The sequence below is a fragment of the Colobus angolensis genome, unplaced genomic scaffold, assembly GCF_000951035.1.
Source record: "Colobus angolensis palliatus isolate OR3802 unplaced genomic scaffold, Cang.pa_1.0 Scaffold121, whole genome shotgun sequence".
In the NCBI taxonomy this organism is placed as follows: Eukaryota; Metazoa; Chordata; class Mammalia; order Primates; family Cercopithecidae; genus Colobus; species Colobus angolensis.
The window spans coordinates 2,206,846-2,231,465 of record NW_012113253.1 but is presented as its reverse complement, the minus strand read 5'-3'; the positions used below and the strand labels follow the sequence as shown (position 1 = coordinate 2,231,465).

Genomic DNA, 24,620 nt, shown 5'->3' with positions numbered 1-24,620 from the left:
CATACAGAACGTGGACCGGAGAATGATAAAAGTGAATGCCGGTTCACCGTGACTCATCGGGAAACACAGTCTTGCTGAGACATACTTATTTCCTCCCCAGTTTATTTCCAGCCATGTAAATTTATCCACGGAGTTTTACAGATAAATAATTTGGATGCCAAACAGCCAAAAATTGTGACTATTTTGAGCCTTCTATTTAACATGTACACTGAAAATACTTTGTTAGAATTATAGCACTTGTCTCTGTGCTTCTGTGGTTCTCAGAGCAAGGGATGTCATGCTTTAGTTGCTCTGCATTTGAATTTATTCACGATTCCCCTTTTACAGTCTTTCTGGAGACAATGTATGGTGCATCATTAGCATTATTATTATTTCAGTTACAGTGAGACTACATAGCCACACTTAGGGGGTTTGGTAGATGTCATTATTCATTCAGAGTAAGTTCTTACTCTAATATAAATGTTGCTCAGGACAGAGCTTTGAAATGGATCCTGATTCTTTAAATTCTTTCCTGTCTGTTTCAGGAAATAGTGAGATCCTGTTGATAGTAAAGTACAATGTGTCTAAAGTTCACTTCTAAACACTCTGCTCTTTGCAATGAAAGTCATCTGCATTCTCTTTATAATTCAGAGCCACAAGAGATCTGTCTAATCTTGGAGATCTGATTCAGTATCATTTAGAAAAAAAAAAAAAAACCTTGATAATATTTCTACCATTCAGATTAGTGAAAGCAGTAAAGCTTTACAGCTTCTGTCGTCTTAAAAAGATATCATGAGACAGGGGAATAAGGACTTGGATTATGGCTTGGGAGATTTAGTTGTTTGTAAAAATAAAATGATTAGTACAGTTATTATTCAAGTTTTTAATCAACGGAAGCAAATGGCATCTGTTTGTTATCATTCTTTCTACAGAAGACAAAGGCTCAGGTCCCAATGGTGCTGACTGCTGGTCCCAAGTGGTTGCTGGATGTGACTTGGCAAGGAGTGGAAGACAACAAAAACAACTGCATTGTGTACAGCAAAGGTAAATGCAAGATTGTTTCCCTCTCTCTAAGGTTTTCAGTATTAAAACCTGAGCATTGCAAAACAGCACCTGAAGAGCCGGAATGGAAGTACAAAGTATAATTTGATCCTCTCTCGTCCTGTTTTCCCATTTGAGTTCCTCTAATGTGTATTTTCAGTAAAGCCACCTTTTTTGTTTTTCTGTGCAACATAAAACAAAAAGTGTCATACCATTAATTACTTAGTGCCTTATACATTTACCTAACTCTGTATTTGAGTGACTTGACTAGTATCTTTCTCTTGCTGTTAGTATCGTTGATAGCCAGGTTTGATGAAACTCCAAATTCTCCTTTTAGACATTATCAAAAAGTGAAATCCTTCTAAAGTTTAGCAATTTGTGTCAAGGTGCACGGTCCAAGAGGCGCTACATTCTAGCCAGTTTCTGGAAGTCATGCGTGATGAGAGGATAGCTGGAAAGGAAACCTTTGCAAAGACAGAAATCTTCCCCCTGGTGATTTCTGAAGGGCAGGAGGCAAACTCTAAAGCGGAAGCTGATGACTTGCAGGGCATTGCCTTTGATTTGCTCAGTGTGACATCAACCCAGACTGCGTCATGTAGCTGCGCGCTGGCTACAAGGGAGCCACAGCTCCATAATGGCACGTCGTGGGGCTGGCTGTCCATACATAGCACGGGACCTTCCTCACGTGTGGTGTAGTTTTGGGGCACTTTTCTCCACATTCGAGTCTTAGTCCTAGCTCTGTACTCTTACAGTGAAATCCCTAATCTCACTTCTTCATAAATATTGCAAAACTTTGTGCTTCTCATGTTTAATTTCTCTTGGCTTTCTTTTTAAACCAAATAGACCTACTGAGATCAAAGATGTATTTGCACATTGAACCTAGAAACCATAAAAGCATACAAGGGAACAAGCAAATAAGCACCCCTATCAATATATTAACATATAAAACACTAATCATAACATCAAAGACTCTTAAAAACTTGCTAGAAACAATTACAACTTGTTCCTATAATCATTACAATTTGTACACTTATAAGAGGATTGCCTCTAAACTACCATAAACCTTTGAAAGTTGAAACACCGGAAAGAGGGAATTTGCAAGCTAAAAAAAAAAAACAATCTGCACACCAGGATCTGAGTATAGTTTTTTCCTTCTATAATTACTTGTCCCCATACCCACTAATTTTCTAACCTGAAATACCTGTGGTATGCTGATGGGAGCGTTCAGCTAAAAGGGATGTGAGATTTTCCCAGGATATGCCAATATAGTCTATCAAAGTGAAAAGTATAGGGAATCAGTTTACCAATGCCAACCTTCAGAATACAAAAGATGCCTTGGAATGCAGGACCACTTGCTGGGGACAGATTTCTGTTGTATGATATTTTATCTTCATTGAAGCAACATAGTACGGAGGGAAACATGGCAATAGCTGGTCCTCATTTATGATTCAAATTCATTGCACTTTTAAATCAGCTATTCTTTTAGTAGAGATGATTGTTATATATTTTGAGTATCCCTTATCCAAATTGCTTGGGACCAGAGTGTTTCCGATTTCAGACTTTTTTTCAGATTGGAATATTTACATATACATAATGAGATATCTTGGAAATGAGACCCAAGTCTAAATATGAAAGTCATTTATGTTTCATAAACACAAAATACACATAACCTAATGGTAATTCTATACAATATTTTATAATTTTGTGCCTGAGACTAAGTTTTGACTGTCACCCATTGCGTGAGGTAAATTGTGGAATTTTTCACTTGTAGCATCATGTTGGTGATCAAAAGGTTTTGGATTTTGGAACAATCTGAAAGATTTTGGATTTTCTGATTAGGGATGCCGAACCTGTATAACAGAATTGGAATTCTGTGTTTAGTGGGGTATGCTAACTTGAGCAAGCTTATGTGTTTATGGTTGGCTATACCTTATATCTTTTTGTAATAAACAACTTAGAGTAATTAATAGAAGCTTATTAATTATTCATTAATTAACTGGTAAAGCATGTATTGAGTCCAACTGTGTGCTAACCTTGTACATTGATGATAGTAGCCACCATTTATTGGGCACACCTTGAATTATCTTCTTGATGCTCCCATGCCAAATTGTATGTGCTTCTCTCGTTGCTCTCTATTACCTTGTTTCATGATCATGAATATACAGTTTATGTGTCCAAAAAAGGAGTAAGTAAAAAAGTTAGTTATGATTGCCTGCCTCTTCAATCTACTCTATATTTACTGAGGACACAGATTGTGTGTTAGTCACCTTTCTATTCCTGGTCTGGCATGCTCCCTGTACAAGAAAAGCATAAGTACATATTGATTGGTTGACCAGATAAACAAATGATGAATGGTTGCCAGACACTGAAATAGACATTTCACATACTATGATGATGAACTGTATGAATTGCTGCTATTCAATAATGTTTTAACCTGTAAAGGGTAATTTGGCATTGTTCAACTTACAAGAACAATTGGTTTTGCAGTTCAAATGCCAGAACTGTAATAACTACTGTGTACGCTTTTTAAAGCTTAATCCTTATTTAATAGCTCCTATGAGATAATCAACATACTACCCCATTTTACAAAGGTAGATAAAAGACTTAAGTAGGGTAAATAGTCTGTCATGGTCACATGGCTAACAAGTGATTGAGTGGGATTCAAGCATACATTTGTCCAACTTAGGGTTGAAGTGATACATACTAGAATATGTTCTGTCTGCATTAAGCTTCAAAACAACTCAATGAAATAGATAGTATTTTCTCATTTTGCACCTATGACTTAGAGAGGTGGCATGATTGCCTGTGATCATAGAGAGCTAACAATAGAGCTAAATTTAATCTACATCTTGACAGCTCCAAAATCTGTACTCCTTGAACTACATGACTCTGCCTTTCCCTTTGCCACTGCTAAATGATGAGTAACAACCAAAACCACTCAGGCTTTTACCCCTAGAAATCACAAAATGTATGTATTAAAGTGTGGCACTTCCCAAAACGCATTTCATGGAACCCTAAGATTAAAGAAAAAAGCCCCATGACCAAATATCATTTATCGTAGCCCTCTTGAAAACTCACAGTGGATGCTGATATTAATGATCTAGAATTATGTAGTAAAAAACAAAAGCAAAAAGCCCTGATCATTTGCATTTCAACATATATTTTTATTTCTCTACTTTGCTGCAGACTTTTCTTTGATCTTCTACCTGGGGTTCAGAGGCCTGAAACTAATTTCTAGTATTTAGAGTGCCTTTAGAGGGAGGAGACAGCTCACGCAGAGCATGTCCCAAAGTTGTGTCAATACCTTAATATTCTGGGATTTCACTAGGGATTGATTGGATCATGGAAAATATGACCCCGGGAGGCACTCCTACTGGTATCCAAACACGCTGGACTCTGGAGTCGTCTGTCTCCACAGTCTGTATGTATGATAACACGCCTCAAAGCAAAAGCTTTTTGAAGATGGAAGAGTTAACAAATGTTAACTTGAACCTCTACAATGTTTATGGCATTTTCATGACGCCTACATTGTTTATTAATTGGGCCTCTTTTGTTTTCAAGTGATAGAAATCTTCTGAAATTAGATTCTGCCAAAAAATTGTGTGTGTGTGTGTGTGTGTTTTGGGGCAGGTGGGTTCATCTGCTCATATCACTGAGAGTCCAGGGATATTCTGGATGTCAGGAACTGCTTGATTCAGTTGCTCAAACATTTTTCCCAGACTCTCTCTCTCTATCATGTGGCTCTTCTTTCTTCTGTGGGCATCATTCTCAGATAACTAGTGGCAACTCCAGACTTATTCCACCAGCATAGCAACTTCGGTGAAAAGAGAGCTTTTCTGGGTTTTGTGATTAGAGCACATCACATACCATTCCCTGAACCAATTAATCACTATGACTCTCCTAGGCAGACCATAGTCAGCCTGGGGCCTAAAAATAAAATTAACCCCACATGAGCCACTGAAATGGAGGAAAGATAGTTCCCTAAATAAAACCAAGGATATGCTGCCACAGAAGAGTGGCTGCTTCCTGGGCCAACATCCATGCTCCCATGTGCCACATATTATTCCTAAAGTGTAAAAAGCTCTCATGGACGATGAAAATTAAATTCCTGATGCCACAATTGTATTTATTTGTTTTTTTCCTAAGAACCTAAACTACTTATAAACTCAATGCCAAATCATTATTATAGGACCTGGCTGAGAACATATCAGTATCTATTTACAAATAGAAGATAAATTGCAGATGTGTGACATTTTGCAAAAATGCCATGACTGAGATTTTTGATAGTGTTTTCTTATGGTGCGAAAATAGGCCCATTTAATGTTTAACTTTTACCATCTAGGAGGCATACTTGCCTCCCAAAGTATTCCTAAATGTAGGCTAGTAACAAGATTAAATATGACTACAAAGTTTTCATTGTCAGCATGTCCATCACATTATTATAAAATAAAATTGTGTTATATCACTCAGTGCTATTTGACAGGTTGCCGTCATCTTGTTCTATAAAAATTTTTAAAAATATAGTGGTTGGCATTAACATTTGAATCTGATGTGCGTTGTTCCTGCCTCACCTACCCCTTGTCATTCCAGAAAGTAATTAGGTCATCCAGACATTGATGGACCAGACCTGTTGGGTCGTCTGTTTTTTGCCATTATTCTCAACAGACTCCAGATAATTCTAATTTACTTATCTCAGTGGAAAAATACTAAAAAGCATAATGCTGAAGTTAAAAGGAGCTCTGCTGGAGAGTAGGGTGAGCAAAGGCCTGCCCATTTACTCTTAAAATCCACTGTCTGTTGAGCACTGATGATCTACTTCTTTACCTTACCTTATTATATGCTGTCTACTGTTTGCAAAGAATGGTGACCTTTTCATATGAAAAACAAATAGTATATTTAAAATTTTATATTTTGAGGTATTTAAAATTACACCTTTAGCATCTTTCATGTGGGTTTAATCACTCAGCTTCAAATCGGGGATAATTACATTATTTAGTTTTTCAATTTTCTTGTAGTTGTTATTTCAAAGTAGCTACATTCTCTGGGTCTCCAGATTAAGAGAATAAACACTGTCAATCAAGAGAGTGAAAAAGTATCTGCTAACCCTCACTCTCACCTCAACAACAGAATATTTCTGTATATGCGAAGCCACAATATTATTGTAAAAATCTGTATTTCATGTGTAACCTTAGACAAATCACTTGCCCACTCTGATTTTCTCAACTGTGAAAATGGAATAGCAATGGCTACCATGCGGGATTTTTGTGAAGCACCCATTTACATGATTGCAGAGGTTATGATCGACATTATGTTGCTAATTATCGTACAAGCAGTCCTTGTGGTCATAAGTCAGTACACACTAAGAGAAAATGAAGCCAGGCCTCCATGTTGGTATCAAGCATATAGTGATGTCGTATTTACAGCGAAGCCTTCTACAAGTCTCATTCAGTCACTTTGAACCCACAGAATATTTGCAGAGCTCTATATCACAGAATCAGAGACCAGAAGCCTGTACGGGAGCATATCATTGGATGTTTTTCCTGGGCACGTGATACTTTTATTTTAGTGAAAGTCTTATATACAGTGCTAGCATAAAGATGAAAATGATGATATTATTACAGTAATAATAATACAGTAATAATAGCAATTACCATTTATTAATCTTTGTTCTATTCCAGACACTGTTCTAATCACTTTACATAAATTTTCTTGCTTACAATACAACAGATTCATGATATCTAAACAGTGCTTTTCCCATTTTGCAGATGAATAAATTTAGGTTTCGATGGGTTAAGTAGGTTCAAATGATGAAGTTGGGATTCGATATTGAGCTTGTTGACTTCAATTCCCAATTGTACAATCAACAAAATTTTGGAAGATGCCATTTACTAAGGCAAGGTTACAGGTTATTGCCTTTCTTTGCAAATTTGCATACATGTTTATCAGCAAATTCTTTTCCACATTCTTTGGCTTGATTTTAAAGAGATTATTCAAAAACTAAAACAGCAGTGGCAGCAACAGTTTATGCTAATTTCTTTGTTGTTTCTAAGACCACAGCAATTTCAAATCATGTAGACGACTGCACAGCAATCTCAAAATCATGCTATGACAGTCTTCAAAGTTCTGATTTTGCAGGTTCGCATGAATTTAAACATGCAATTAGTCAATTTAACCATTTTTGAATATCTTTTACGTCCAAGAGCCTATACTAGTCACCAGTGAAATAATGACAGAAATTCTAGTATGATTTAGCTTGGGTGAATAACTTTCTGCACACTCTCTAAATTAAGCTTTCAAAACAAATGTCTTTCATTACAAAGACTTGTAAAAGTCCGGACCATGTTCCGCCATAAAATAGATGATCTGTTGCATGTTACTAGAATTTTCAAGCAATAGCTTTGTCTAATGTGGCAGCCAATTTTCAAAGTATCCTAAAAGTTAATGTTTAACTTTACCTAGAGGGCATAATGTCGTATAAATAATAAACTAATTTAAAAGGAAAAATTTGTGTTCATATTTTATGCATTTATTTAACTATTCAGTAATTCACAGAAAATGTATAACCATTGTCTTAATTTTACAGTATTCTTGAAAGAGGGTGAGTGCCCGAACTAAATATTTAGCAGTGGGAATTATAAAATCATAAGGCGATTAAGTTAGCTAGTCGCAGAATTCCAATATTGCTTTTTAAATGACTTCAGGATATAGGAGGTACTAAGGTTATTATCTGTTATCAGGAATACAGTGGAATTGTACAACTGGATAATAACCAAACAAACTGACACAATGTAAAATTACATTATCAGTGTGTTAAAACAAAATTGCGCCCTAAAGGAGTCCACATGCCAGCTCAGAGCTGCAGTGTAATTATGCTTAACTCTGATAATTAAAATACAACGGAGATCAACAGAATCATTTTCATTAAGAAAATTATTAATGATGGTGGTATAACAGTAATTGATTGCAGAGCACCACAGGATAACGCGATGCCGAAAACCCATGTTTCATGAACATCTGAGGCTTTTTCTGGTTACGTTCTATTAATATTTTGAGGAGTGAGCAATTTATTATTCCTTTCCTAGGAATCTGTGATTGTAAAAATGGCTACTTTTTAAAAAAAAAAACCCAGTTTTGATTCAAATTGTCATTTCTAAGGGGTTCTTAAGGTCAAGACAAGTGACCTCACTATTGACTGTGTTATTTACCATAGAGCTGTCTGTTGCAAATTGCAGAATGACAGCAACTTCAGCAAATAGTGAGCCTTGTGTCATTTCCATTTCTTACTATGCATTTACTGTTTCTACTGTTATGTTAGTGATTTATTGATGTTATTTCAATCTGGGTCTGGGTGTACTGAATAGTTTATTGTCTTTAGTTATTACTACTATATGCTATATGATGTGAAAAATACATTTGTTTTTATATCAGCATCACTGTGAGTTTCCTTAATGAAATGTTGGTAAATAGCCCTGCACAATAATACCACTAATTACCTTAGTTGATTAGATGTGCTGTCTTATTTTGGAGAAAAAAAAAATATCCTAAACCACCCTGGATCCATGCATGAATGAAGCTTCTGTCTCTTAGGGGCAGAAACCCAGTTAGAATGCTGGCACATGATAAGAACTAAGAATCTATCAGTTTTATAAGTATAAAAATGAGAAATGAAGAATGGGGTCTTTGGAGAAGTAGCTCACTATCATTCAAGGATGTTAGCTTGTCATTCAAAGGGATGCTAATCTTGAAAGCTACCCCCAAAAGTATCTTTGTCGTTGAAATGAGGGACACAACTCTTTAGGGCAGATTTTTTTCAGGGTAACATACTGAGAATAGTTTTTAAAACACTGTATTATGTGGAAAAAAATTATTATAAGATAAATCTAGGTGAAAAAAGGCAGAATACGTGGTTTTGTGCCTAACATGATTATACTTAAAAAGTATATGCACAGGAAAACATACTGGAAAGAAACAGTGTGAAATTATAAAGATATTTATGTTAAAGTGGCAAGACTTAGGGAGATTTTTGGTATCCTTTTTCATAATTTTCTTCACTTTGGTTATTTTACTTATATAATTTCAGAAAATATTTGCATTTGAAAATCATTCTTTGTCTTAACTACATTCTTACTCTTCTTTTTACACAACCCAACTAAAACAAAGAAATCTTTGCATTATCCACAAAGTGTCCTTCATCCACAGAATTTAAATTATTTCCTAGTGATATGATTACTTTTCTTTAGTGAGTCTGTGAAATTCCTGCCACTTTGTTTTTCATAAGATAATTTTCCAAATAAAATACACATAACTGAGCACATACTCTGCCCATGATATGGCCCAGGTGTCACGAGGAATACAAATGAATATGAGACACCCCCCAGCTTAAGAAGCTTATTGAAAGAGCTCACTTGATGAAAGATGTGTAATAATGAATTCAGTCTCATGCTGTCAAGAAATGTTCACAGAGATGTGGAATTTTGGTTGGATATTGAACACTGAGTATCAATTTAAGTAATGGGGTGAAGGCTTTTAAGGAGGCTAAAATGTGTGCCTAAAAGCTCCTAGGTTAAGATGCATACAATGTATTCATGAATGTATCTGTTCAGTTCAGTTAAAGCAGAGAATTTACAAATGTAACCATTGAGGGGCAAGCTTCCAAAAGTTCCTGAGAGCCATGTTGTGGACACGCTTGAATGCTCGTTCTGAAAACCTTAGCATGGAAGCATTGGAGAGCTGCTGACATTTTTAGGGCACACATGATGAAATTGAGATTTTAGTAAGATTATTGTGTCAAAAATTAAGCATAGGTCCATTCACTAACAAAACCAAGCCTTACGTACCATGGAAATAATGGTGTTACACACCTCTAGAAAACATTAGTAGTAAACCCTCTGCCTTACTTTACTCATTACCAGACTTCAGCAATTTTTCAACACCAAATGAACCTGCAATCCACACACTTCACCACCATCATTTTCCTATCAGCCCCTCCCGTGCTTACTTCCAGGTTACCTGATGTGGATTCCATGGGTCTGTCATTCTAATCACTTTCTTAGAGTCCCTTACCCTTCTCTCTCTTTTTGGTCTTTACTGGCCTAGTAATTCCTCATTCTGGTTAATCCAGGTCTCCACTTTCTTCTGGCCACATCCAAGCATCTGAGATTAGGTAAATTAGTATTTGTGAAGTGCCTAGAATAGTGTCTAGTCCACAATGAGTACTATATAAATGTATGGTAAAAATAAAGGAATTACCAATACCAGCAACAACAAAAAACCAATACTGATCGGTTTTATGTTACTTTTGATACAAGGAGATGTGAGCCCTCAGTGTATGTGGTCTGACAATCAAAACTTGTTGTCCTAATCAATCTTGAAGTTACTATTTCAGACTTCTGACTCCCCAAATGTTTAACATCCTCTGTTAAATAATGTTTTTACTTCTTGTTTCACAAAGAAAATGAGAAAGTGGTAGCACACCTAATACTCCAAAGACCACAATTGGACTGATTACAAGGACTGATATATAATGCAGAGCCAAATCTGGCCCATGACCTGTTTTTGTAAATAAAGTTTTATTGGAACACAGCCACAGCAATTTGTTTATACCTTGTCTATGGCTACTTTCACGTTGTAACATCAGAGTTGAATGGTTGGAACGGAGACAATCTATTTTGTAAAACCTAAAATATTATGTGGTTCTTTATAGAAAAACTTGCCACTCCTAAACTAAACCTACAGACTTACTACCTTGGCATTATATGATCTGCTCCTGGGTGCCTCTGTGGCTTCTCTTTCCATTACTTTTTAGCTACTTTGTTCTAGTTGCATGGGCTCCTTGCTTTTGCTTAAAAATACAAGGAATGACACCACCTCAGGGCCTTTGCACTGTATGCTGACTCTGCATTGCTCTATGACCTCTGTTTTTTTAAAAAAAACAACAACAACAACAACAAAAAACAGGGTTTCGCCATGTTGGCCAGGCTGGTCTCAAACTCCTGGTCTCTACCTCCCAAAGTGCTGGGATTACAGGCATGAGCCACCACACCCGGCTGTCTATGACCTCTTTCTGAACTCCTCCTAGATGTTGCCTCCCATATTGTCTGTCTAAACAGTCTGCCTAACTACCCTGTCTAAAATATTCTCTCTCCCTCTCTCTTTCTGTTTCTCTCTCTCTCTCTCTCCCTTGCTCCCCATACCCCCATCACTACCGTTTCTCTCTTTCTCTCCCTGTTTCTCTCTTTCTCCTCTATATCCATCAGTTCAGGAAACTATAACAAAATACCATAAACTTGGTGACTTAAACAATAAATATATATTTCTCATGGTTCTGGAGACTGGGAATCCAAGATCAGGGTGCTGGCAGCTTCACACCTGGTGAGAGCTCTCTTCTGGGTTTGTGGATGGGCATCTTCTTGCTGCATAGTCACAAAGTAGAGTGAGAGCTAAGGAGATCTTTCTTGCTTTTCTTCTCATATGTACACTCATCCCACCATGAGAGCTCCATGCTCATGACCTAATTGCCTCACAAAAGCCTTACCTCCTAATGCAATCACATTTGGGGTTAGAGTTCCAACATATACATTTTGGGGAGACATAAACATTCAGTTGATAACCTCCTCTGTATCAGTTATCTTTATGTTTGATATTTTATTATTGACTAAAGAATTTTATTATTTATTTATTTGACACAGAGCCTTCCTCTGTCCCCCAGGCTGGAGTGCAGTGGCACCATCTCGGCTCACTGCAAGCTCTGCCTCCCACGTTCACGCCATTCTCCTGCCTCAGCCTCCCAAGTAGCTGGGACTACAGGTGCCCGCCACCACTCCCGGCTAATTTTTTTGCACTTTTTAGTAGAGACGAGGTTTTACCATGTTAACCAGCATGGTCTCAATCTCCTGACCTTGTGATCCACCCGCCTCAGCCTCCCAAAGTGCTGGGATTACAGGCGTGAGCCACTGCGCCTGGCCAAGAATTTTAGTGTCAGTTTTTTACCCCTAGAATGGGAGATCTATAAGGACAGTGATTTTTTTTTTTTCTGGTTTTTAAACAATGCATGGCACATAGTAGCTGCTGAATGAATATTTTTGAATAAACAAATGGATAAACCAATAGGATGCAGTTTTTTCTTTAACATAGAAAGCTATGATGTCTATTTAATAATAGTCTTACAATATTCTTCTTGACTTTCTTTGACTTTCTGCAGTACCCTAAAACTTTATTATTTAACTTTGCTCCTATCACATTTATAATTTACAAGAGGTCTTTCTTGTTCTCTGACTATTCTTTTGTTCATCATCTTGCTCTTTTTATGTGAATATTCATTCTTTTTATCTCTGAAGATAGCAATTGGAGGACATTTGGGAAGGTGTGTGTCCTGTGCATTGTTTCTTTTCTCTTGCCTATTCTATTCCCGGTATTTAATATTGAAAGTTTCCTCAAATGGCTTGAGATACAATGATGTCTGCTTTTTATTTTAAGAGCAGACCACTGTCAACTGAAGAATGACAAAGTTCTTAAATTTAGAAAGGAGAAGTTTATTTCTAATAAAGGGTTGCAGCATGAATGGTGACGATTCTGACAGGCTGGGAAGCATAGCCTACAGCCAGAAGCCAAAAACAGACACTTTGAGGGTGGGAAGAATAAGACAGGGATTTATGCTGATCGAGGTGGTGAAATATACATAAACTGTAGGAGGAATATTTATAAAAGAAGAAATGGCCAGGCATGGTGGCTTATGCCTGTAATCCCAGCACTTTGGTAGGCTGAGACTGGCAGATCATGAGGTCAAGAGATGGAGACCATGCTGGCCAACATGGCGAAACCCCATCTCTAGTAAAAATAAAAAAACTAACTGAGCATGGTGGCGCACACCTGTAGTCCCAGCTACTCGGGAGGCTGAGGCAAGAGAATTGCTTGAACCCGGGAGGCGGAGGTTGCAGTGAGCCGAGATCACGCCACTGTACTCCAGCCTGGCAACAGAGTGGGATTCCATCTCAAATAAAAAAAAAAAAGAAAGAAAGAAAGGAGAAACATGCATATGCACAAATGAGCTTCATGCTCCTCTATGGGACCCTTGTTCAGAAAAAAAATGGTGGCATTAGCATGATCCAAGGGTGGGGTTTTTCGGCTCTTTGGTGTTAAAAGGTGAAACAGAGGACATGAAAACCCTCACTGCACATCTTCCACAGACTGGCCAGAACCACTCTGTGGTTAGCGGTCTCTCATCAGGAAGGAATGCTGTTCAGTTGTTTTGTCAAAACTGCAAAAGGGAGGGGCAGTGTCAGGTGGTTGGTTGGTATCAGGGGTGAAGTGGGTCATTCGGTTTAACCCTTAGGGAAGAAAGCCTAATGACAATTAGCAATAGGGGGTATGATGAGACATATCTGACCTCCTATCCTGTTAGACTCAGGAGCTCAGTTATGAAGATTTCTACAGGGTCCCCTTGGCTAAGAGGAGGTCTGTTCAATCTGCTGGCAGACTTAGGATTTCATTTTTTTATTTCTCAATACTAAAGGCTGCATGGAAAGGCAGCATGAGTAGGCAGGGTTTATCAACTGGAGGATTTTGTATAGAATCATAGGCTGATGAAAATCCAGCCATGGTAATGAGGTCCCCAAATAACTGTGTATTTAATACTTTGATCTCAGCATGCTTAAATTCTCCTGAGAATAACAGTCTCCCGAGATTTATGAACCTTGCAGCCAGCGTTTTGAAAGAGAGTGGGACCTGGTGGTGCGTTGGGGAAGTCCTGTCTTATTGTTGAGATTGTAAATGATCGCTTATTCTTCTAATTCAGATGTCACATTAGCACCTGCCTTTGCTGAGCCTGTGCCCCTGGATCTAAAGCCTTTATATGCCAGTTTTCCAAAGATTAAACCTCCATCTCCTAACAGAGTGGGAAGGGGATGTAACCTAGCTCTGTAGGAAATGGCTGGGTCTGGAAGGTAACAGCTTCGTCCTTAGAATGCCTTTCCAAGTTTTAGCTCTGCTGCTCATCCTCCCTCTCAAGGTAACAGGTACCTTTACTTCCTGATCTGTTTTGGGATTCTGCAGATGAAATCTGCCTGTTTCTTGTTGGCCTGTGGCTCTTCAAGTACTTGGATTTCAGCTTTCTGTGCTGTGCTGTGTCATTTATCACTCCATCAATTTTCTAGCTTCCAATATTTTGTTGACTTCTGTTGTATACTCTGCCCTGTCTCTTTGCCCTTATCACCTTCTTTTCTTCTTTACTGTCATTTTAGTAAAAGGGAGTAGAAATAAATGCATGCAATCAATTCACCACTGAAGTGCAATCATTCACTTCCTTAGTAGGAAGCCCTCTCTGCTCTTTTCTTATGCAAGCTTCTGCAAAGTTTTCTGCCCTCATTCCTTGGACTTATTCAATTCCAGCATCTTCTTTCTTGTTCAGTTTTTGTCTTCAATACTCCACTGAAGTGACTCTTACAGGTCTCCCATAGTCTACTTGTTGCCAAGTTTTCATTATATCGGGCTTGATCTAGTCATCCTTTTCCATGCCCAGTGGCAAGTCTCTCCATATATATAACTGTCCACCCACTATATGTTGTCATTCTTTAGTTTTTTTTTCTCCTCATTTATGTATTTTCCCTTGACTACCTCATTTACATTTTTTAACTACTCAATGCCTGAGAGCCTCATCTGTCACTCCTCTTTCCCAGAAACTCTATGCTTCAGTCATACTCAATTGTTTAAAATTTCTCCACAAAAATTAGCTGGGTGTGGTGGCAGGCACCTGTAATCCCAGCTACTTAGGAGGCTGAGGCAGGAGAATTGCTTGAACCTGAAAGTTGGAGGTTGCAGTGAGCTAAAATTGCACCACTGCACTCCAGCCTGGGGGACAGAGTGAGACTCCATCTGAAAAAAAAAAAAAAATCCCTTGCTTGCTTATAACTACCTTTGTACATCATATTTCCTTTGCCTGATAACCTTCTCACCATCTTCATCATTTTTAACAGGTACCAGTAAAGATTTAGTGTGTATCAGTGCCTCTAAAAGTCCTTCTTTACCCTGTCCCCATAAGAAGAAAGATCCAGCCCAGGCTAGATATTGTACCAAGCTGGATGTGAACACCTCAAAGGCAACAATTCGATGTTTCACCTCTGTAACTCCACAGCCAGCGCACAGTATACACCCACTGAATTTTGAATTATTATGTAATGAGATTTATTATGCATCATTCAACAGAATAAACTCTAGTGTTACTTGATTGAGTTTCAGAAATTACTCATGTGGAAATCATCTGAAAATCCAGTACCCACAATGGATTCGCCCCATGTCTCAAAAAACGTAACATTCCTTAGTGAGATTTTTAAAAGGCTAGAGGATCTGGATGAAGAGGATTCCTTTGAAATGTCGCATATATACATAGCATATATTATCCTGCATCAGTCAGCATGGCAGTGTATACAAGAATTTGAAACAAAACCTACATAGATGCAAAAGACGTTGTCAAACCATAGGGTTTGGTGTGAACATCTTTGCATAGCAGCCATGCCAAGACATTGGCTCGCTATTACTGGGCGATTCTTTTTGGATCCACTTTACTGGTAAATAGTAATAGTGTCTGTTTTCAGCTCTTCACTGGGGGAAAGTCAGTCAGAAACCTCTACTCTTTGCTCTAATACCTGCAATTGGAGGCTTTTCATTTTACCACTGATGTAGAAGTCAAGCCCATTTTTGAAGCCTGTTTTTAAAATTAAAAGGTCACCTGATATGCCTGACATACAGTAGTACTTCAGAGAAGATGTATTCTCATGAGGCTGTCTGAGGCCTGTGAAGACTGTCAAACAACAGTAGGGTCAACCAAATAGTATACCATGGTGTTGCAAGCAAGAGTATTCCAATCAAGGAAATAGATCAGAAATACATATAGTTTAACTGTTTCCATCTATTTATTCATGTATTTCTATCTACCTCCTATTGTAATTCAATGACAGTAAATTAAGCCAGTTTTTCCTTTAGAAATCTAGTACTTATCTTCATTGTCTGGTATCCATTGTCAGTAAGGATTTTCAAGAATGATTATTCTCTAGGTCAGCTACCTTTAGTTTGTGCAGTCTTTCAAGAAATGGACATTTCAGAGATATATTATAAAAATTTAAGATTTTCTGAATATTTATCAAATATTTATAATGAGGAATTTAAGGTTCCATAATTCATTTTCTCAAACCAGTAATATATTACATTTCTGTTCGCCTCTCCCCAAAAAAAGATGCATGTCTATAAAATACTAAATATTCTACAGTCTCAATTCCAGAACTAATTGTGTTAAACAAATAAGGCCTTAAGTAAAATAGCAATAATTCTGCAATGTTGCTTTGTTTTGAGTGTAGATTTCTAGATTAAAGTGTGAAGTTTTTCAATCAAATGTTCTCACCTATCAAATCCAGAATGCCTTGACCTTAACCCTGCGGAACCAAATAAGGTGGCCTGTGAAGGACATTTTGGACAAACAATAGCTTAGTTTAGATATTCTTGCATTTTGACTAGAGATACAAATAGGAAACCAAAACGAAGTAAGTAGAAAATATAGTTTAAGAAAGTGAACACATTTCTTTTATTTTATCCATAGCTTTAAATACACTGTTTAAGTTAACTATCTCAGGACAAATTAAGATCATTTTGCACACACGCAGAAATGAAGAAAACTGATTAAAAAAAAAAAAAAGCAGGCCATTGTTTGAAATTGGGAGGTGGGGTGTTCTTTAAGTCATTGAAATGGTAGTTGAATTGCCACTATATGCCAGGTAGAGAATCTGTTAACTTTTTGTAGTATGTTCAAGTTTATGTTTTACCTTCATTGGTACTGTGATATAGCTTGTCCATATCTCAATTATCCCCCCTTTTTAAAATTTGACTAATGTCTTACTACTTAATACATAATCTGCCAAGCAGCAATATGGCATTGACTTGTTAGAAATGTAAAAGCTCAGGCCTCACTCAGACCTACTAAATCCATATGTGCATTTTAACAAGATCCCAGGTGATCTGTGTACACATTCAAGTCTGGGAAGTCAGGGTCTAGTGATTACTGATGTGATTTTAACAGAGAAGGTACACTGTGGGATAGAAACAGTTAACCTTGCTGCATAATGGTGTAATGACTCTCTGGCAGAGACTTGTGAATTTATTTGCATGTTAGAGGCAAATAGAAAACACAGAGGATGAGCATATCATAAAGGAAAAATAAGAATGTTGAAAAGTTCTTCCTGTTTTCTCTTTATACAACAGCTTGCGTGCTATCTTTTTTTTTCTTTTTTGGCACTCCCTCTCATTCCCACAAATGGGATTATAGAAAAGAAAAGAAAAGAAAACGCTGCTCTACTCTACTTAATGGGAACATTTATTGCTATTTTTCTTCTTCTCTCCAACACCTCTTAGTTTATATTAGGCATTAAATTGCAATGCTGTTTCTTTTCATTGTAAAAATGTCCCCACGTGTATGCCTTCAAATCAATTCATTGTTATTTTGCAAAACAAAATGCTAAATAAGTACTTAGGGGAAACACAGGCCCCTTGACCCCTGGAACTCTCAGGAGGCTTGCCTCTGTCATCCTTCCTGCGAAGTGAAAGGGAAAAAAAGAGAAGAAAAAAAAAAAAAACAAATTTGCTGAGCCACACATTTCAAGTTGTCGACAACCCCATCCACGAGAAAACAGAAGAAAATATATATGCTCTCTGTCCTGTCAAAAGGCTTTCGCCTTATCTTGAGAGACTGTCAGGGCAGGAACATCAGTGAATGGACAGGAGTCTATTAAATTAATAAGCTGCTGGATGGTGTCTGGAGAGTTATGATGCTCCATAAATCCAGTTTGATCATGGTGGACAAGGTTTAAATCTGCAGACTTCTAATACACAGCCAGTTCTTGGATTGGATTTGAAGTTTTGTGCCGGAGACACAGAGATAGTCCTGCAGCATGTGAATTAAGATTTATCTTTTTTTTTCTATCCTTTTTTTTTTTTTTTTTTTTTTTGCACTACTTACAAAAATGAAAGCACCTTAGGGATCCTAGCAAATGTTACTGCTGGAAATGAAAGAACTGTTGTCAAGGTGAAACCGTGACCTAGAAGCCTAAAATCAAACCTAGGTCATTCTATTCAAGCAGCTCCATCAGAACCAAGTATAAAAGGTCTATGTGGAAGGAGAGATGCCTGAACTTATCTATGACCTATTTTGTAGTGACGCCTGTCAAATTCCATTCGTCTATATTTATGACAGAAAGAAAACTAATGGTGTCAGATCTGCCTTATAGTAATACAAAAAATCAGAAAATATTTTCTTCACCCCATTAAATAAAGTCCTCTGATACAGCCTTTTCTATGATATAAGGTTTATTTGAATTTTTTGGCTTTCAACTACATGAAGCCAAAGAACTTTTTTTAGTACTCAAACAGATTCCCAAAGAAACTATTAATTTTAGATTGCAACTTATTTACATAGTACTGATAAATAAAGTCCCAGGAATAAAATTTGAATTTGTTCAAAATCATAAAATTCTCCTTGTTGAGTGGTTTATTACACTGGTTATAATATCCAAAGCATGAGGAAATTGTTAATTGCATGTTTATTTTGTCAACTCACAATTACAAAGGTAAGCTTTATTTTCTTGCAGAGTGTTTTGTTTTTTTGGTTTTTTTTGAGACAGAGTTTCGCTCATGGTGCCCAGGCTGGAGTGCAATGGGGTGATCTTGGCTCACTGCAACTTCTGCCTCCTGGGTTCAAGTGATTCTCCTGCCTCAGCCTCATGAGTAGCTGGGATTCTAGGCACGCACCACCACGCCCAGATAATTTTGTATTTTTAGTAGAGACGGGGTTTCTCCACATTGGTCAGGCTGATCTTGAACTCCCAAACTCAGATAATACTCCCACTTCAGCCTCCCAAAGTGCTGGGATTACAAGCATGAGCCACCGCACCCAGCCTGTTGCATTGAGTCTTAACATTAGAAAGCTCTAGAATGACGGACAGTGCTTTGTTATAAGCAATGCTCCACACCCATTTCAACTTATAAGTCATCATTAAAACACTTTTCGTAGAATCATAAAATTCACACAACTCTCTACTATAACAACATGTTAAATCATCGTAGGGTTCAGAAGAGTGTCTGTGGAAGAAGGAAGTCCACCTAGAATCAGCACACAGTACAAAGCACTATTGTGGACACTGAATCTTTAAATACTGAAAAATATCCTATAAAAGCATTGTGATTATCCTTACTTTTATGATAGGGCCATTGAGGTTCCTGGGGCTTAAATGTCTTGTTCAAGGCATAAAGCTAACAAATGGCACAGCTCAAATTTAACCCACATTGGCTTTTCATTCATTCATTTTTTTTCTTTGTTGCATTAATTTATTCCTTCACGTATTCAACAGCCATTTATTGTGGGCCTACTGATACATGCCTGAAAATTTCTAGACACTGGAGTGACCAAAACAGACAGTAATTCCTATACTCATGAACAAACATTTTGGTTAAGGGGCCGAAAATAAATAGTAAACTGATTTAAAAGTCAAATTTTTCATAGACAGACACACACACACACACACATACACCCCTCCTTGCCTCCTTTACATAGAACCAACTAAGAAGAGAAAACAAGCAAGTGATGAAACCCTCCTGGTTCCTAAAACTATCTGCTCTTGTATTTTTTATTGACCTCTGAAAACTACTGAATTTTGTAGTGAAAAATTATTTAGGTTTTTCTTCTGTAACTTACCAGTACATTTCTGATCATTGAATCCTGTCCTATAACACCAATACACTGTCCATTATTGTCAGAGTTTAAATGGATATTTTTATAATTACCTCATACAGTTTAGTTATAAATAAATCTCCTCTGTGTCACTGTCTCCCCCACCAACCACATCAGTATTACGTCCCTAGGCAGGAAATGTTTAAGAAAACAGATGAGTTCCAAACTGTGCCCTACAGGTCAGAAAATTCTGGCTTTGTGGAACAGAGAGGAGGGGTAAATCTGCAAGGCCATGACTCTTAATGGGAACTCCCTGCTTCTGGGTTTTCGAGTTCACTCTTACAGGCTGTGTCAATAGAAGACTCTCAGCTGCTCTCAAAAGCAGGAAGGAGCCCATTATCATGTTTGCTTCTGTTGAGATGCTAACAGAACTTTAGAAAAGAATATTGAAAAGTTTTGAAAGACTTTTATCTAGTGAACATCCCACAAACAGCATTTACTTGTGTTCTGATTCCAGATTCTGATTCCAGAATATAGAATACTTGATTCTAGAATATAGTCCCAGGAACAAAGAGAGTTTGGGAATCACTATCTGGCTAATAATAGGAAGCACTCAAGAAATAGTTGGTGGATGAATAAATGCATGCTTTGGTTTCTCTCTTCTCCCTTTGCCTTTTCTGTTGCCCTAGTTTCTTAAGTCTAAAGTAGAGAAAATAGATTGGTTTAGGAAGCAATGAAATAGATAACAATTTATATTTAATATATTTTATGGTTAAGGAGTGAGATAAGTTGATAGCTTTCTTGCTATTAATGCTTTTCTATTCTTTTTCTTTTCTTTTCTTTTCTTTTTTTGAGACGGAGTCTCACTCTGTCACCCAAGCTGGAGTGCAGTGGCACAATCTCGGCTCACTGCAATCTCCATCTCTTGGGTTCAAGCATTTCTTCCGTCTCAGCCTCCCAAGTAGCTGGGACTACAGGCGCCTGCCACTACACCTGGCTAATTTTTGTATTCTTAGTAGAAACAGGGTTTCACCATATTGGTTAGGCTGGTCTGAAACTCCTGACCTCAGGTGATCCGCCCGCCTCAGCCTCCCAAAGTGCTGGGATTACAGGCGTGAGCCACCGCAGCCGGCCTTAATGCTTTTCTATTCTTAAGAGATTTTGCATTATACAGGACCAGCCTTGTTTGGCATCCTCCTGAAGTTTCAGTCATGCCAAATAGAACTGCATTGGAAATATACATGAGCTCAACATCTAGCCTTCTGTACAGATCAACGTCTAGACTTCTATACAGGACACATAAAATATTTGAACTAAAGGGCAAAAAAAAAAAAAAAGGAAACACATTTGTTGAGCACGTACTTTATAAGCAAACCTTGTATGCAGTATCTCCTTGTAGCTAATTCACAAAGATTGTTATGATTATTATGGGTGAGGAAACTAAGGCTGTATTTTGGCCAATGTTATAAAGCTAGAGAAGGATAGAGTCATAATTTGGATCAAGGTTTGCCCAAGACACAACCTTGCCTACAAATAAAATGTCGTTCATTTCCACCCATGCATTTATTTTTCAATCATGTTAAAATTTTGCATGCCTACCAAATTAATAGAAACAATTCAGCCCACAGTGGTTTGAATCTAATCAAAAAATAATTTATTTTGAAAATCACTGAGAGGTAGGAGACTCATTCATGTTGTTTTTTGTATCAGCCATTATTCTTTTCATTGTTGACCAGTACTTGCATTGTATGACCATGCCATTTTTTTTTTATCCCTTTTCCTATTGGTGAATATTTGAGATATTTTCTTCACATCCATAGCAATGGATTCTTCAAAAGAGGAAAGCAGTTTTTATTGAAAGAGTATGGAAGCCTCTGGTGAGTTATGGCACCAAATCAGGGGACATTTTGACTGAATGAGTTCTGCCAGAAAAGGAAGGACACAAGTCAAAATCCTTTGCTTTTGTATTTCAGTGACCTTTGAATCTTATTGACCCCAATCAGTCTTTAGAAATCAAAGCCGACTGCATCACTAGATTTTCCTGTACCTTCAGTCTATCTGTTATCTTCTTGACTGTCTAACCAAAGTGATCCAAAGATGAATGAATGTAAAGATTTTCTACTGGTCTTGGTGTGTGAATATACATGGACTTCTTCACTTTTCAGGTCTTTATTTCTCTTTGTCTTATTAATTGCCTTCCACAAAGCAATAGAGCTATCTTAAAAGTACTTTGAAATCCCTGGATGAAAACAGCCAAAGCCATGAAAAATATCAGCATTATTATATCAGTTAATAGGCAATTGAAGCTATGAAAGGAATAACCAGAAAGACAAATGAATGGCCAAGAGGTAAAACAATTATTTAAAGGAGAAATAATGGGTAACAGTAACCAGGGTTCTGAGAACAGGAATAAAATGTATCAGGAGGAGATGGATCTTAAAGGAATGTGGTACACTTAGACTTAATTACAGGACTGTGAAAATGGACACTTCCAGACAATATCAGATAGCTTTGGTAACTCTTTACGTGAATTAGTTAAAGCAGCAAGAACAGTCTTAGAATATGTTTTGATCTGTATTTTATAGAAGCATTGCCAGAGAATATATTTTTGAGAAACTTCTCAGAACCCAAATGGCTGATATGTTAAAAAGAAAAAAAAAAAAAGCAGGCAAATAATAAAATCCTGAGAAACAAGAAATCATACAGTGAACAGCAATTGGCTGTTATGCCCTAACCTTCAACTCTAAAAGTATGATGAACTAATGTGGTTGATCTGTTAGTTGAAACAAACGTTCAGAAATGTTGGAACGGAAGCACAGGAGACATGAGGGAGTGTGCTGGTTTTCTGGCCAGCCAAAGCGTCCCCTGATATTAGAGGATGAGCAATTCATTTAAAAATACAAAATCAAATAAGTTATTTTTACCATAAAAATGAGAGGGGTGGCATAAAACAAACATAATTACAGTATTACTAGGTATTTATAACAAGTTTTTTTTTTTTCTTGAGAAGGGCTATATAGATATTTGTATGGAGTTAAATCACAAAATATATTTAAAGCTCTCATTAAAGAATAGAAGAACTCAGACACAAAATTCAGATTCAAACCCTTGCAGGAATATAATTTTATAGAATTATGTTTTTTATTTGAACAAACTAAATCTTTTTAGACAAGGATAATAATTTATGTAATAGTTTTGCGTGAGTTTGCAATTAAAGTATACTATAGGTATTTACTTACCAAAGCATCCTGTTGTATATAAAAAGAGACTACGGATAAATAATAGTTTTTTCACACGTTAACATTTCTTTCTTGAAATTCTTCATGAAGGTTAAGTAACCACTAGCATTCATTAGGAAACCTAACTGCCTTGGAATGGAAAAAATGTCTTTTGTTTTATCCTGATACTAACAAGGAGTTTGCAAAAGAAAGATAAACACTTTCCAGAACTATTTAGGTTGCCCTTTATAATAACTTGTTTTGTGAATAATCAGCTAATCTTTTAAAACTGCCTTGAATAAATAAACTGGAAACTGTTAGTCAAGTAGACTTAGAAGTCATCTTGGGCTTAAAGGACCGAGGCTGTACTGTTTAGGGTATACTTTTCACTTGTTTTTTTCATTGTTTGGTTCCTAACAATATCTAACAGTGCTTCAAGTATGCTTCCAGAGGGGAAAACCTTGCTGGAACCCCAGCCAAACTCCACCTCAGCTGTATTTCCTTTCTAAGCATTAGAGCTTACAGTCTTGTCATGCAAACCCAGAATAGACAGCACTTTCTTTTTCTGTACTAAAAATGCTACAGACCATAGTATATAATAGTGATGGCAAAGAATGAATCCCTGCCCCACCAATGAATTAAAGCAAGACAATAATGGTAAAATGAAGTATCATACATGTGTAAAAAACTGCCTTTGACAGCAAGCATAGTGGGTCAAAGCACGTATTTGCACATATATATATATGTATAAAGTTGCATATATGAATATCTATATCTATCTATACACACATACATATATGTACAAACATGCTGTTCTTTAATAACTATGCTAAATTTGCTAATTCTGAAAATGTAACTTCTGGTATCACCATGCCCCCTAGCTCCACATTAAAGTATTGTAGGAACTTTGAATAACTAGATGGTTATTGTGTTTCTCCTTAAAACGTAGGTATCTCTTAATAAAATCTTACTAATACTACATAGTGTTTCAGAACAAATATATGACATTTCAGATTAAATATAATATCATAGAAAGCATCATATTGCAGACACAAAATAAATGACAATCAATAAACAACAGAAAACAATGCCTTAACTATATATACCCTAGTGGTCTGAAGAAGCCCTCTGTCCATCTAATTCCCAACACCAGCAGGTGGGCTGGGGACTGGATAAAAGGTGCACGGGGAGCACGTTATGCTTTGAATTGCCGATATTCAAACGCAAAAAATGCCTCAAATATCAAAAGCAGTGTGGTTGGTGATACAATAAATATCTAAGAGTTATAGTCCAAATTTTGTAAACCTGTACGAGTTGCCTCATAAGCTTTGAAATCCCAATTACATGAGTTAAGAGGAGGATTGTCTCTTGGCAACCCAGATTATAAATAAAAATTGTGAAAGAAAATGAGGAAGCAAAATAGAAAGACATTGTCTCTAGTTAATAATAATTTGAAGGTTTTTCATGGATGTGGAATCATTTTTCAGTTTTGTTCAATGAAGAAAGTAACTCTGAAGGGACTAATATATTCATTGGGCTTTTAAAATTTCTGCGAATATAAGTCTGTGTAAATCCCTTACTAAGGACTCATATGTTTTTCTAATATGTATTCTGGATAATGTAATGTTCTTGATAGAAAAGGAAATCTATAAAATTTACCTGCCCAAAATAAGGGA

General features: G+C 36.9%; 1 protein-coding gene across 2 annotated transcripts in view; it reads left to right on the top strand.

The window, feature by feature from the left end:
* ZFPM2 (zinc finger protein, FOG family member 2) overlaps positions 1–24,620 on the top strand; it is a 490,202-nt gene that overhangs the window by 325,467 nt on the left and 140,115 nt on the right. For both annotated transcript variants that reach the window (XM_011931024.1, XM_011931016.1), the window contains exon 5: positions 912–1,023. In XM_011931024.1, the coding sequence (XP_011786414.1) occupies positions 912–1,023 (112 nt within the window). The remainder of the gene's footprint in view (positions 1–911; positions 1,024–24,620) is intronic.